Source organism: Chelonoidis abingdonii, chromosome 8 (genome assembly GCF_003597395.2).
Source record: "Chelonoidis abingdonii isolate Lonesome George chromosome 8, CheloAbing_2.0, whole genome shotgun sequence".
NCBI classification, from domain to species: Eukaryota; Metazoa; Chordata; order Testudines; family Testudinidae; genus Chelonoidis; species Chelonoidis abingdonii.
Window position 1 is genome coordinate 50,954,365 of NC_133776.1, and position 13,557 is coordinate 50,967,921.

The 13,557-nt window shown below is 46.8% G+C and overlaps 1 protein-coding gene across 3 annotated transcripts in view; it reads left to right on the forward strand.

The window, feature by feature from the left end:
- Positions 1–13,557, forward strand: part of VPS8 (VPS8 subunit of CORVET complex) — a 230,249-nt gene that overhangs the window by 64,933 nt on the left and 151,759 nt on the right. For all 3 annotated transcript variants that reach the window (XM_032763623.2, XM_075068603.1, XM_075068604.1), the window contains exons 17-19: positions 2,651–2,741; positions 4,981–5,027; positions 7,936–8,025. In XM_032763623.2, coding sequence (XP_032619514.1) covers positions 2,651–2,741; positions 4,981–5,027; positions 7,936–8,025 — 228 coding nt within the window. The remainder of the gene's footprint in view (positions 1–2,650; positions 2,742–4,980; positions 5,028–7,935; positions 8,026–13,557) is intronic.

Sequence of the window (13,557 nt, forward strand, 5' to 3'; positions counted from 1 at the left end):
GTACAGTATATATTCAGGTTACTATTATACAGTCCTCTGTAGCTGCAAGTCAATTACCATTGAGGAGAATTAACCGTTGAAACAATTTACCTAGTATCATGGTGGATTCTCCATCACTGACAATTTTTAAATGAAGATTGGAAGTTTTTCTAAAAGATCTGCTCTAAGCATTATTTTGGGGAAGTTCTATGGTCTGTGTTGTACAGGAGTCAGGCTAGATCAGGGGTTAGCAACCTTTCAGAAGTGATGTGCCGAGTCTTCATTTATTCCCTTTAATTTAATTTAAGGGTTTGCGTGCCGGTTATACATTTTAACTTTTTAGAAGGTTTCTCTCTGTAAGTCTATATATTATATAACTAAACTACTGTTGTGTGTAAAGTAAACAAGGTTTTCAAAATGTTTAAGACACTTCATTTAAAATTAAATTAAAATGCTGATCTTACGCCGCAGGCCTGCTCATCTCGGGGTTCTGTTCTGTTCACCTAGGCTGGCAGCGGGGTGAGCGGGGCCTGCGGCTGGGACCCTAGCTGGCAGCGGGCTGAGCAGGGCTGGCGGCTGCCGCAGCATGCCATTATAAATCAGCTCATGTGCCATCGGTTGCCGACCCCTGGGCTAGATGATCACAATGGTTCCTTCAGGCCTGGTATCTATGAACCAGCAAGTGATAAAAGCATAGGCTTGTTTTAGGTTAGAGAGACCAGGAGAACTTACTGCATAGTAAAAGGAAAAGTAATCCCCACCCAATCATAACAGCACGGTCTTATTTTAAATCTCCACCTCCCAGAGTGCTGAGGCCTCAGTACCTTCGAAGTTACTCCTGGGACTTTACCCCTAAGCATAAGGAGAGGTTAGTGAATAGAATTATCTGCCAGGGAAGCCTGGGAAATTATTTTTGCTGCAGTGTGTAATGGTGGCTATAGAGGACTTGAGACATCCCTTCAAATACAAACCTCTGGTGCCAATTCTGACCCCCTTCCTGGTCCTAATTACACTGCTCCAGTGGTACATAGATGGCATTTAAGGTACCACAACCAGCCTATAGGGGAGAGGAGTTTCCCTGGTATAGGTGCAGAGTAGGACCAGTGAACCCAGCTTTACACTGCATTCTCACAGCCCTCAGTGTAAGGGTTTTGCCAGGGGAGTGCTGTCCAAACTCTGGGTTGCCGCTCGGTCTGGGTAAGGCTGCTGTAAATTAGGGCTGGTCTATGCTACCACTTAAATTGATCTAATTTAGGCTACTCAATGATTGAGCCAAGGGTTCTCAAACTGGGTATCAGGATCCCTCAGGGGGTAACAAGGTGTCAGGTGAAACCCTGCTTCACCTCCAGCATTTATAATAGTGTTAAATATTTAAAAAGTGTTTTTAATTTCTAAGGGAGGTTGCACTCAGAGGCTTTCTGGGTGAAAGGGGTCTGCACTACATAAGTTTGAGAACCACTGACCTAAGCGCTGTCTACACTGGCACTATGTTGGTGGGAGAGCATAGCTTCCGCTTGTTACAGAGGTAGAATAATTATGCCAACAGGAGAGCTCTCTCCTGTCGACGTAGCATGTCTTCACCAGATGCACTACAGTGGTGCAGCTGCGCTGATGTAGCTCTGTAGTGTATACTTACCCTTAGAGCAGCCCCCGGTAGCCCAGAGACTGGGCAATGCATAGCCATCTTTGTGCCTCCCTCACAGGCTTCAGATTCTGCGCTGCATCTCCTGTTCACCTGCATCTCAGAATCTTGGGGACAAATTATCTTGCTTTCGCCAAACTGAGGAGATGTGGTCCAAATGTGGAAGTGGAAGCACACTGCTTTCACTGGGTCTGATTTGTCTTGTGTATTCCCAAGTTAAACTACTTGCTTACAAAATCAGACATAAAAGTACAAAAGTGTCACAGCACACTGTTACTGAAAAATTGCTTATTTTCTCATTTTTAACATATAATTGGAATATAAATATTGTACAAACATTTCAATGTATAGTAAGTATATAGAGCAGTATAAACAAGTCATCTGAGAAATTTCAGTTTGTACTGACTTGACTAATGTTTTTTATGTAGCCTGTTATACAACTAGGCAAATATCTAGCTAAGTTGATGTACCGCCTGGAAGACCTCTGCGTAACCTATGGGGTACACATACCTGTGGTTGAGAACCACTGGTTTAAATAACGGTGGATAAAATCTTGGTCCTGTTGAAGTCCGGGGCAAAACTTTTTTTTTTATTGTCTTAAATAGGGCTAGGATTTCACCTCAGTTGTTTAAAATGCAAAGTCTCTGAAATTATTTCTGTTAAAATGCTTGGCCTTATATATCTAGATCTGTGTTTCTCAACCTTTTCCAGGTTGATGACCCCTTATTTGAAATAATTTTTTCCCTTACCTCCTTATATTTACAAGAATAAAAAAATGTATCTATAATAAACCTTTGTAATATATTTGTAGTTTTGAGAGAGTGACAAAATACTTGACCTAGAAAGGTAAGTGGGGAGCAAGATTTTCTTTGCTTGAGATTGTAATAATTTTCAGTGCCCTGAGACCCACACAGTTGTCTTTCATCACTTACCTGGGGGTCATGACCCACCAGTTGGGGAACACTGGCTTAAAGATTTGCTGTTCTGGAATTCTGAGGAGTCCCATATTGCTTGTACATCTAATTTTAGAGAGTGGATCACCTTCTGAAACAAGACTGTCTTACTGAGGCCCTGGCTCTAGCGTGGTCTTTTCATGAAGGAAAAGCAAAGGCTGTAGTAGGTAAGTTAATTTAAAGCAACGGGGTAGCTTTTATACACATGCACACAGAAGGAAGTATTATTCAAAATAAATTAAAGTGAGAATTGTATCAGTGAAGAATAAAAAGCTCTTGTAGTTTGAATGTGATTAGAATGATGCAAATATGTTGACCACGGGCTGACTGGTTTTTGCAGAGTTGGGCAGTTTCCTAGGAAAGTCTTCTCTCCTTCTAGTAATTAGCTGTTTTAAGGCAAAGCACCTCTCACACCCCTACTGGGTTATGGAGTAATTATTTCCATCTGCTTTCATTTTCCTGGAAAAGTACAATTGTAAAGAATGTGGCTCTTGGAAAATGAGGCTTGTAATAGGGGTTTACTGAAAAGCAGTGTTTCATACCTTGCTAGAAGGTTTCCAGGGCTCCAAGGAGGTGTTTATATGAATTTAAAAAAATGTTGTCAGAGGCCCTTGGTGACTGAAAATGCACAAGAGGGACAAGGTGGTGCGTCTTCACTTATGCGCAGGCATGACTAAGAAGCCAGTATAGATAGCTTCTATACAGGGGATTGCTAGGGCAGCTGGAAAGCACACCAGTTCATTGCTTCCCTTCAGTTGTACTGGTTGGTGGAGTTTTTTTGGGTCTAAAGTAACACCCTCTCCTCTGAGTGTCCTTAGCTGGTGAAGTATGTTGCATGTGCCTGTGCCTGCTTTGCTGAATTTCACCAGTGAACTATAATTTGTGGTGTTCACCTTACGTTTTCTCTAAATTTTCTGATTGATTTTGACAGGGTGCTTTTTTTTTTTTTTTAAGTTCCAGGAGATATATAAAATAGTCAAATATCCTTTTGTGTATCTTTGTAATACAGTAGAACCTCAGAGTTAGAAACAGCCTTCATTCCCAAGGTGTTCATAATTCTGAACAAAATGTTATGATGTTCTTTCAAAAGTTTACAGCTGAACATTGCCATAATAGTTTTGCAACTTTACTGTGCAGAAAAAAGTGCTGCTTTGAACCATCTTAATTTAAATGAAATGAACATTAAAACTTTTCCTTTATTTTTGTTAGTAGTTTATGTTTAACACAGTACTATGCTGTACATTACACTTCTACCCCGATATAACGCGACCCGATATAACACGAATTTGGCTATAATGTGGTAAAGCAGTGGTCGGGGGTGGGCGGGGCTGCACAGTCTGGAGGATCAAAGCAAGTTCGATATAACGCGGTTTCACCTATAACATGGTAAGATTTTTTCCTCCTGAGGACAGTGTTATATTGGTATAGAGGTGTATTTGTTTTTTCTCTCTGCTGCTGCCTGATTGCATACTTTTGGTTCCAAATGAGTTGTCTGGTTGACCGGTCAGTTAATTACTCTGCTCATAACTTTAAGGTTCTACTGTACTTGAATAAATGAAAATCACAAATTTTAGTTTCTGCACATTATAGTTTTCAATATACAGAGAAATTGCATATTTTTATTGGGATATATGTATTTTGCACTTGTAGTGCAGTAAATTAGCTCCTTTCATGCAAAGATCTCAAAGCATTCTATGAGTACCATAATAATTATACCTTACAAAACTAATCTAAGAGATTATAAACATGCAGGTAATGACTTAATTACCTAAAACTCAAATCCTCCTGATTGATTGGGCCAGTATCATAACAGGGCCCTTTCAAAATCTATTTTCTAAAACGGGTCGGCAACCTTTCAGAAGTGGTGTGCCGAGTCTTCGTTTATTCACTCTAATTTAAGGTTTTGTGTGCTAATAATACATTTTAACATTTTTGGAAGGTCTGTTTCTATAAATCTATAATCTATAACTAAACTATTGTTGTATGTAAAGTAAATAAGGTTTTCAAAATGTTTAAGAAGCTTCATTTAAAATTAAATTAAAATGCAGAGCCCCCCAGACCAGAGGCCAGGACTTGGGCAGTGTGAATGCCACTGAAAATCAGCTCACGTGTCGCCTTCGGCACGCCTGCCATAGGTTGCCTACCCCTGTTCTGAAACAATCAATAAAGAGATTAACTTAATCTTCACATGAAGTATAGGTTTCGTTTGTTAATGCAAAGGGCCTGTCTGTATGAGGAGTGCCTAGGTATGTTCAGGATATCTGGACACCTGCAGCTAAAGGGTTACAGCAGTTAAGTATTCTATCATCTCTGAGTTTTGGGAGCTGAAATGAGTCCTCACTTCCATTTGCGTATTGATTATGAAAAAGATCCTTTGTTTTTGTTTCTCTTTGTATTCCTTTACAGGATTGTCTGGGGATGTCAGTAAGCGAAAGGCTGTCATTGCAGACCGAGTGAGTTCCAAGTCCCAATTTCATATATATTGATACCGCTCTTAATTTACCCCACAACTATTTATGAAAGAATTAGATTCTGTCCTCCAAAAATCTCTGTGGGTGTGCGTATGTGGGTTGTGATTTTTGTTTTTTTTTAATCATGAGCTTTATTTTAAAAGAGAACCATTTAGAAACTAGTGATCAGGCACACTGACAGAACGTATACTTGAGGTAAAAGCTACTTGCAGGATGTGGTATCTAGTATGCCCCCAAATTTCCCTTTTGGCACGTCACAGGTACCAGAGTCCCATTGCCCAGCCAGTATGTATCCTTCAAGAATTAGACTTCACTGCTCCAATATTGGCAGCTATCCTGCGTGTACCTAGCCTGACTTTCAATGGGTATCTTAAATGTGCCTGTAACTGCAAAATAATCCCTTCCAGTTGACATTGCCCAGTTGCTCTGAATCTTGTTTTTGCGGGCAGTGCACAATGAAATAATATTTAATTGCAGCGAAGACCAATTCAGAGGTAACTAAGTATTCAACCTGCCCTCAGCCTCCTGAATGTCCCTTTGTTCTCAGGCACGGAGGCTTTCCCAAACCAACTATCCCTGGTGTGTTTTTAAACCGTTAAAATCTATGGCAGGGATCAGCAGCCTTGGGCACGTGACTCATCAGGGAAATCCGCTGGTGGGCCGGGCCAGTTTGTTTACCTGTAACTCGATCGGCCGAACCTGCAGACTGGCGGTGCACTGCTCCAGGCCAATGGGGGCTACGGGAAGCGGCGCCGGCCGAGGGATGTGCTGGCTGCTGCTTCCCGCAGCCCCCATTGGCCTGGAGTGGCGAACCGTGGCCAGTGGGAATTGCTATCGGCCGAACCTGCAGACGCTGCAGGTAAACTAACCGGCCTGGCCTGCCCCACCAGCGGATTTCCCTGATGGTCCACGAGCCAAAGGTTGCCAATCCCTAGGGTGACCAGATGTCCCGATTTTTATAGGGACAGTCCTGATTTTTGGGTCTTTTTCTCACATAGGCACCTCTTACTCCCCATCTCTGGTTCTGATTTTTGACACTTGCTATCTGATCAGCCTACCAATCCCTGATCTATGGCAATAGTTTGACGTAAATAGTGGGAGTCTTCTGTATTGGAAAAATGACTTTCATTTATGCTGAGCAAAACCAGGAAGCTGCTACATTTGGAACACGTGCATCTTGTTAGTTGTGAAGAGTCTATTGCTTCAGCTACCAGGTCTTAGACTGTCACCTGTTTCCCATTCCTACTGTTTGTACAAACAATCAAGAAAAAGCACACAGAGGGACATGCAGAATAGACATTCTGGCAGCCTCCATTTATATTATAGAAAGCTTTTATACACTCAGATGTCCTTGGTAGAACAAAACCAGGAATTTTTTGATAGGATAAGCATCCTTCAGCTGTCTGACCATCAAAAGGCTCAGTTCAAGGCTGAAGTCTCAGTGGAGGAAACAGAATTCTGTTGGCCCCAACTGCCATTAGAGGCATTTTCAGAGAAATTCTTGCTCAGGTCCTGCGGCCTTAGGCTGTGTTAGAGAGCTTTCCCTTCACTCCCTCCCCTGGTTTTTGTCACACAGACAGAAAGCAGAAGACCAGAAGTTCGAAGTGCAGGCAATGCAATGTTTGTTGGGGTTAGTTTCAAGCAAGCATATCCATAGCTCTACACACCAGCAGAATCTGCCCCCAGTGTTCCATTCCCAGCTCTGACCCAACAGAGCATTTACCCCGTGTTCCCCTTCCCAGCTCTGACACTGCAGAGCCTTGCCTGTGTCCCTGTTCCCCATTCCCTCCTCCTTAACAGGCCCAAATATACCTGCAGTGCATGACCCTAGTCGCATTCTTTACAGCTTATAGTCATGTTCCATTTTGGAGGCTTGTGAGTGGAGTTTTCATCCCACTTCTTTTGTATCCTGTGGGAGGGGTGAAGAGTGAGGTTGTGTTCTGGCCAAGGCCAGTCTCTTCTTTGGCTTTGTGTTTTTCTTATGCCCTCCCCTTTACCCCTCCTAACTGATTGCTTGACCTTGACTTGAGAGAAGAGCCAGGCAGCCTTCCAGTGTATGCTCTTATGTTATACTCCCACCATACCCTGTAACATTTTAGCTGTGTTCTGTTTCTTATCTCTTTCTCGTTGTACTAACAAACCCATCTGGCTGGGCAGAGGCAAGGTCTTTATCCTTTGTTCACACACATCAGTATAAGGTATATATGAATATATACATTATAAGAGTATCAAAAGTCAAATGGAGTTGGAGCATGGGAGGGGGTCAGGAGTGCAGGCTCTGGGGGGTGCTTACCTCAGGCAGCTCCCAGAAGTAGCGGCTCCTACACGGAGGTGCTGCCAGGTGGTTCTCTGCGCTGCCCTGTCTGCAGGTGCGACCCCTGCAGCTCCCATCGGCTGGGAACCACAGTTGCAGGGGTGGTGCTTGGGGCCTCTGGGGCTGCCTCCACCCCTGGCTGCCCCTCTGCATAAGAGCCAGATGGGGGACATGCCACTGCTTCCAACCTCGCTCCCCGTTGAGAGCTTGAGGGCCAGCTTAAAACATCTGGAGGGCCGGATGTGGCCCCCGGGTCATTGTTTGCCCACCCCTGCAGTAGAGCTTTTCAAATAACATGTTAAATTATTTTGCCATGTTGAAAAAATGTTTTTCCCTAACCTCGTTATTGGAAATGGCTGAACCGTTTTGGGTGAAATTTTGCAAAAAAATTCAGTCTGAGGCACATGCATGGCATGCAGAATTTCAGGTGGAACAGTTATTTTGGCGAAGTTTTATAACCAACTGAAAACAAGTTTTTATAATGGGAAATGTTGGACAACATTAATACAGTGGTGCTACCAACCCAGCCCATAGTAGTATGTGAGGAAAATTTCCCACTGTTATCTTTTCATCTAGATGGTTGAAATCCTCTTCCATTATGCTGATCGAACTTTGAAGAAATGTCCTGACCAGGGAAAAATCCAAGTTATGGAGCAACACTTTCAGGTACAGCACCTTAGATGCTCTCTTGGTCAACAGTTTGCAATTTAGATTAAAATTGTAGCTTTTCTCTCAGTCATTGACTATTTTATATAATAGGTTTTAAATATTGTTGAAACATTCATGAGATATGTGATTTTCTTTGAGAAATTAGGTATTGACTACTACTAAGTATATTCTTAATTCACATATGACTGTTCTCATTTTCAATGTCTTCTAATCTACACCAGTGGAAATAAACTGAATCCCTGTGTGCTCTGTTAGGGTATGTAGCAATCCTCTACAGGCCGGCACTATAATTAGCTTAAGAGTTCTGGAGTATTCCAAAAATCAGTCCTACAAACAGGAGTTTGTATACGAAATATTCCAGAACTGAAATGCTGTGGTGTTAAATGGCTCTTCCAGAAGGCAGTGAGCTCTTGGGACATAATGACCAGAAAATGACTCAACTTCCTAATTCTCTGGATGAAGAATAAGGTGCTCCACTCTGCATCTGGAGCACTGATGTGGCCTTCAGGAAGTTTCATTCAAATCTGCTTTCAAAGTTGTTAAATTTTGTTATCTGTTCTTTAAAAGTTGAGCCTCTTTGAACAATGGCATAACTACAGCTTAATTCGACCCTGGCTAATCAGGTGAAGATTGAGTATGACAAACTGAGCAGTCTCAAGAGATGAATTTGTGGAATTCTGGATATCCACGGCAGAGACTTGAGGTGTTTACAATGGAGTGTGATCCCTTTGGGAAAAGTTAAAGCTATGCCAAACAAGGTACTAGAGAGTGAACTCTGCCACTGGACTTGGTTTTCTCAGGTGTTCCAGAGAAGGCTGTCCAGGCTAACAGGTACAGGTTTACGGGTTCCTAGAACTCTCAGTAGAGGGGTAGCCTCACTCACTGAATTAGGAGAAAATTAGATATATGTTAATGTTCCAAAATGTTTAATCAGTCTGCCAACTCCTACTTCAGAAGATTTATGGAGAGGAAGAATAGCTGCCTTTTGTCTTCAGCCACCTCTAATCCCTTCAGATGCCCTGGTTCTTCTTTGAGTGATTGCTCGTGTATTCCACTGTAGGTGTGCGTGTTCGCCATGTGCACTGGTGCCGGAAGTTTTTCTCTAAGAAGTATCCATGGTGGGGGAGCACCCCTGCGACCCCTGTAGTGGCGCCGACATATCATGCCATAAAGGAGTCTGTGCGCTCCCCGCACCCTCAATCCCTTCTTGCCACCAGTGAAGGTAGTCGGAACTTGCTCCAGCCTAGGCTGCAGCATTATAGCCTTAGTGGTATCCAGTTTTCCAGAAAACTTCCTTGCTGAACTTTCTCTTGCAAAGCCTGGCTTGGGGAATGCCCCGTGACCCAGGCTTCAAGTTGTGCGACTCCTGTTACTATTCCATGCCCAGAAGCGATCCACACAGTCAGCGTCTTCGCTGTCTGGGCGAGGCTCACATTAGAGAGAAGTGTAAAATCTGCCACTCCTTCAAGTTGCGAACAAAGAAGGAGCGTGAGATCCGACTGCAAGCTGTCCTCATGGAGTCAGCATTGGCTGCGGCACCAGCATGTCGAGCCAACCTCACGCCCAGCACCTTGTCTTCGGCACACAGCGAAGCGCCTCCGATGTGCCGTCCTGATTCTGTGCCCGGTACCATGTCCTCCGGCATGCAGTGAGGTGCCATCGACGAGCCGGCACCGCTCCCGAGCTAAACGAGGGAAGACTCAGTGGCGCCAAGAGGAGAGGGGTGAGGCCAGACCCGAGTTGGGCAGCCAATGATCCCCATCGAGACATAGACCTGCGACTTGTGCTGAGTGGAGTAGTCCAGTGTCGTCTGCACAAGCCTCGCCCGAAGTACGCATGCCGTCGACAACATAGGCAGCTCAGGCTGCGCGTGATATCTTGGCGCTTTCGGTGCCGGGTGTGCTGCCTCAGTCAGGCCCCTGGTCCTGTGGAAAGCCGCCCTTGGGTGTCGGAGGTCGAGGCACCTTCCCAGGTCGAGGTGTTTGAGTAGAGCCTTGCGACACACGTCGTCTCCACATCCTGGCTCTTCAGTGAGCAGATCTCACTCCTCCTGTCCTGGACGCCGTCGAGGAGGTGACAAGAGATGATGCCGTTCCTCCTCCAGCCAGTCCAAGAGGAACAGGTCTCGACGCCGTTGGCACCGACGCTCGTACTCAAGCGCCCCCCATTACAGAAGCCATGCTCAGAGTGCGTCCCGAGAGTCCCCGGCACTGAGGAGCCGTGGTCGCAGGTGCCAAAGGGAGTCAAGAAATACCTCGTTGGAAATTTACCTTTCGACTTCCTCCTCCAGGTCGAAGTCTCGGGGCAGGAGCCATGACAGAGACCGCTCCAGTCGTTCCTACGGCACTGTGTGTTCCTCCAGGACTTCGGCGTCAGCGTACAGCTGTCTCTCTCCGAGCCGCAACGCATGACCAACCAGCCCTGCCGGCTTCCGAGGCGACTCATTTCCAAGCCGTTCCCTGGCAAGGACAATGGTGCCACTGGGCACTGTGGCTTCAGGTTCCTGCACAGCCGAGACTTCGTTCCATGGCGGGAGCCTCTCGAGGCCGCCCTGTGTCACCTTCCCAGCCCTGGGATCAGACCATGGGCGCCGAATCCCCGGCACCAACTCTACCACCGGATCCAGACATCAAGCCCACGATGTTGTCGGTGACTGAAGGCACCTCACTATCCACCTCTTCGGCACTGGGTGATTCAGTTGCGGTACTGCCTCCCTCTTCCCAAGAGGACTTCAGGGCACATCAGGAGCTGCTTAGGAGGGTGGCAGCAAATCTCGAGCTCCGGGCCAAGGAGATGGAGGAGCCCTCCGATAACCTCTTTAATGTCCTCGCCTCCTCGGTATCATGGCGTGTGGCGCTCCCATTCCATCAGGGAGTAGCCAACATTACCACTGGCCTCTGGCAGACCCTGGCCTCCCTTGTGTCAATTTCCAAAAAGGCGAAGAGGAAGTACTTCGTCCCCACAAAGGGTCACGAATACCTATACACCCACCCAGCTCCTAACTCCTTGGTGGTAGAGTCGGTCCACCACTGTGAGCGGAATGGCCAGCCCACGCCCACACCAAAAGTCAAGGACGCTCGTAGACTGGACCCCTTTGGGAAAAAGGTTTATTTGTCCGAGTTTCCAGCTCAGAGTGGCCAGGCACTGCTGGGCCGGTATGAGTTTAATCTCTGGGGTTCCCTCTGTAAGTTTGAGCCCCTTCTCCGGGACAAGGACAGAAAGGAGTTTCGGGCCTTGATCAATGAGGGTGCGGCCACGGCCAAAGCAGCTCTCCAGATGGCTTCGGATGCAGTGGACACAGCCGTTCGTACGATGGCTTCCGCAGTCTCCATGCGACGGGTGTTGTGGCTCTCGCTCTAAGGGTTGTCGGTTGAGTCCCAGTCTATAATGCAAGATCTGCTGTTTGATTCCCGTCTGCATGGGATGAAGGACTCCCTTACCACCCTTCAGATGCTAGGCCTGTATATCTCTCCCTCTAAGGACAAGGCCTGGCCTCAAACCTCTGCTCCTCTCATTCGGGGCAGATACGAACCCCCGCCTAAGCGGCAGAGGGAACAAAGGTGCTGGTCTCAATGCCAATCCCGTTTGGCCCCACAGCCTGTGACCTCTAAGGCCAGGCGGCCAGGGGAAGCGGCATTTTTGACTCGTTGAGGGGAGTCGCCGAGCTTGTATAAAGGGCTGCAAATCTTTCTGTACCTTGATGACTGGCTGCTCAAGGGCTGGTCTCAGTCTCTGGTGCAGCAGCACATGAGCATCCTGCAAAACACTTGTGCAGCTCTGGGCCTACTGGTAAACGAGGAGAAATCCACGTTAATTCCGGTTCAGTGCATAATCTTTATGGGGCGCTGCTGGATTCCCGGGTGGCCATAGCTTCCCCTCCATGGGACAGATTCGAGATGCTCAAAGCTGTCATCACCTCAGTCACGGCCTTTCCGGTGACAACGGCACGGGTGTGCCTGCAAATCCTTGGCCACATGGCAGCATTCACCTATGTGGTGCGACATGCCAGGCTTCAGATGAGGCCCCTTCAGCTCTGGCTGGCCTTTCGGTACTCCCAGGTCAGAGACAGTCTGGACAAGGTGGTCACGCTGCCGCCCAGGGTGGTGGCAGATCTCCAGTGGTGGTCCCTCCTGAGCAACATGCTCCGGGGTATCCCCTTCCAGAGCCCCCTCCATCACTAGACCTAGTGTTGGACGGCTTGGACCTGGGCTGGGGGGCAATATCAGGACCCAGGGCATGTGGTCACCAGAGGAACTGACCCTGCACATAAATGTCAGGGAGCTCAGGGCCGTACGCCTGGCATGCATGGTCTTTTGCTAGCACATACAAGGGAAGGTGGTCAGAATCCTTGCGGAGAACACGACTGCCATGTATTACATCAACTAACGGGGGCACATGTTCCCGGGCCTTATGCCAGGAAGCCCAACTCCTGTGAGAGTTTTGTATAGCCCACAACGTACTTCTTTGGGCTTTGTACCTGCCTGGCAAGAGCAACACGCTTGCAGACTGCCTGAGCAGGGTGTTCTCCCAACAGCACAAGTGGTTTCTGCACAGGGAGGTAGTCAGGTGAATCTTCCTATAGTGGGATGCTCCCCAGGTAGACCTGTTTGCCACCACCCTGAATCGACAGTGTCCTCAAGTCTGCTCCAGAGCTTTTTATTGCTTCGGCTGAGCGTATGAGGGGACGGCCAGTGTCCACCCAGCGCATCTCCTGCTGGATCACCTTGTGCATTCGCACCTATTACGACCTGGCAGGCGTTCCCCCGCCTCCTATTGTAAAGGCGCATTCCACCAGAGCCCAAGGCTTGTCAGCGGCTTATGTGGCTCATGTCCCTATCCAGGACATCTGTAGGGCTGCTACGTGGTTCTCTGTCCACACCTTTTCATTGTACTACGTGATCGTCTCCCAAATGAGGGATGACACAGAGTTTGGTAGGCGGTGCTTTGCCCCAGTAACCCTTAAAACTTTACATTTAAACTCCTACCCGCCTCCATCAGGTATAGCTTGGAGTCGCCTGTAGTGGAATACACATGAGCAATCACTCAAAGAAGAAAGGACAGTTACTTGTTTCTGTAACTGGCGTTCTTCGAGATGTGTTGCTCAGGTGTATTCCACGTCCCACCCTCCTTCCCCTCTGTCGGAGTTATATGGCAAGAAGGAACTGAGGGTGGAGGGAGCGCGCAACCCCCTTTATGGCACGATATGTCGACACCACTCCAGGGGTCGCAGCGGTGCTCCCCCACTACAGATACTGCTAAGGGAAAAACTTCCGGCACTGGTGCACGTGGCGAGCATGTACACCTATAGTGGAATACACCTGAGCAACACATCTCGAACGCCAGTTACGGAAACAGGTAACAGTCCTTTCTCAGTACTATTAAATGAGGCGCCAGAATAATCTGGAACATACCTCAATTTTCCTCAAGAAATAACTCTTGTCCAGCTCTGTCAGATACCTTTTCTGAAAATCCATTGCCAAGTGAATCCAAATCAAACTCACTGGCTGTTGTCTCCTTATTTTCCCTTTG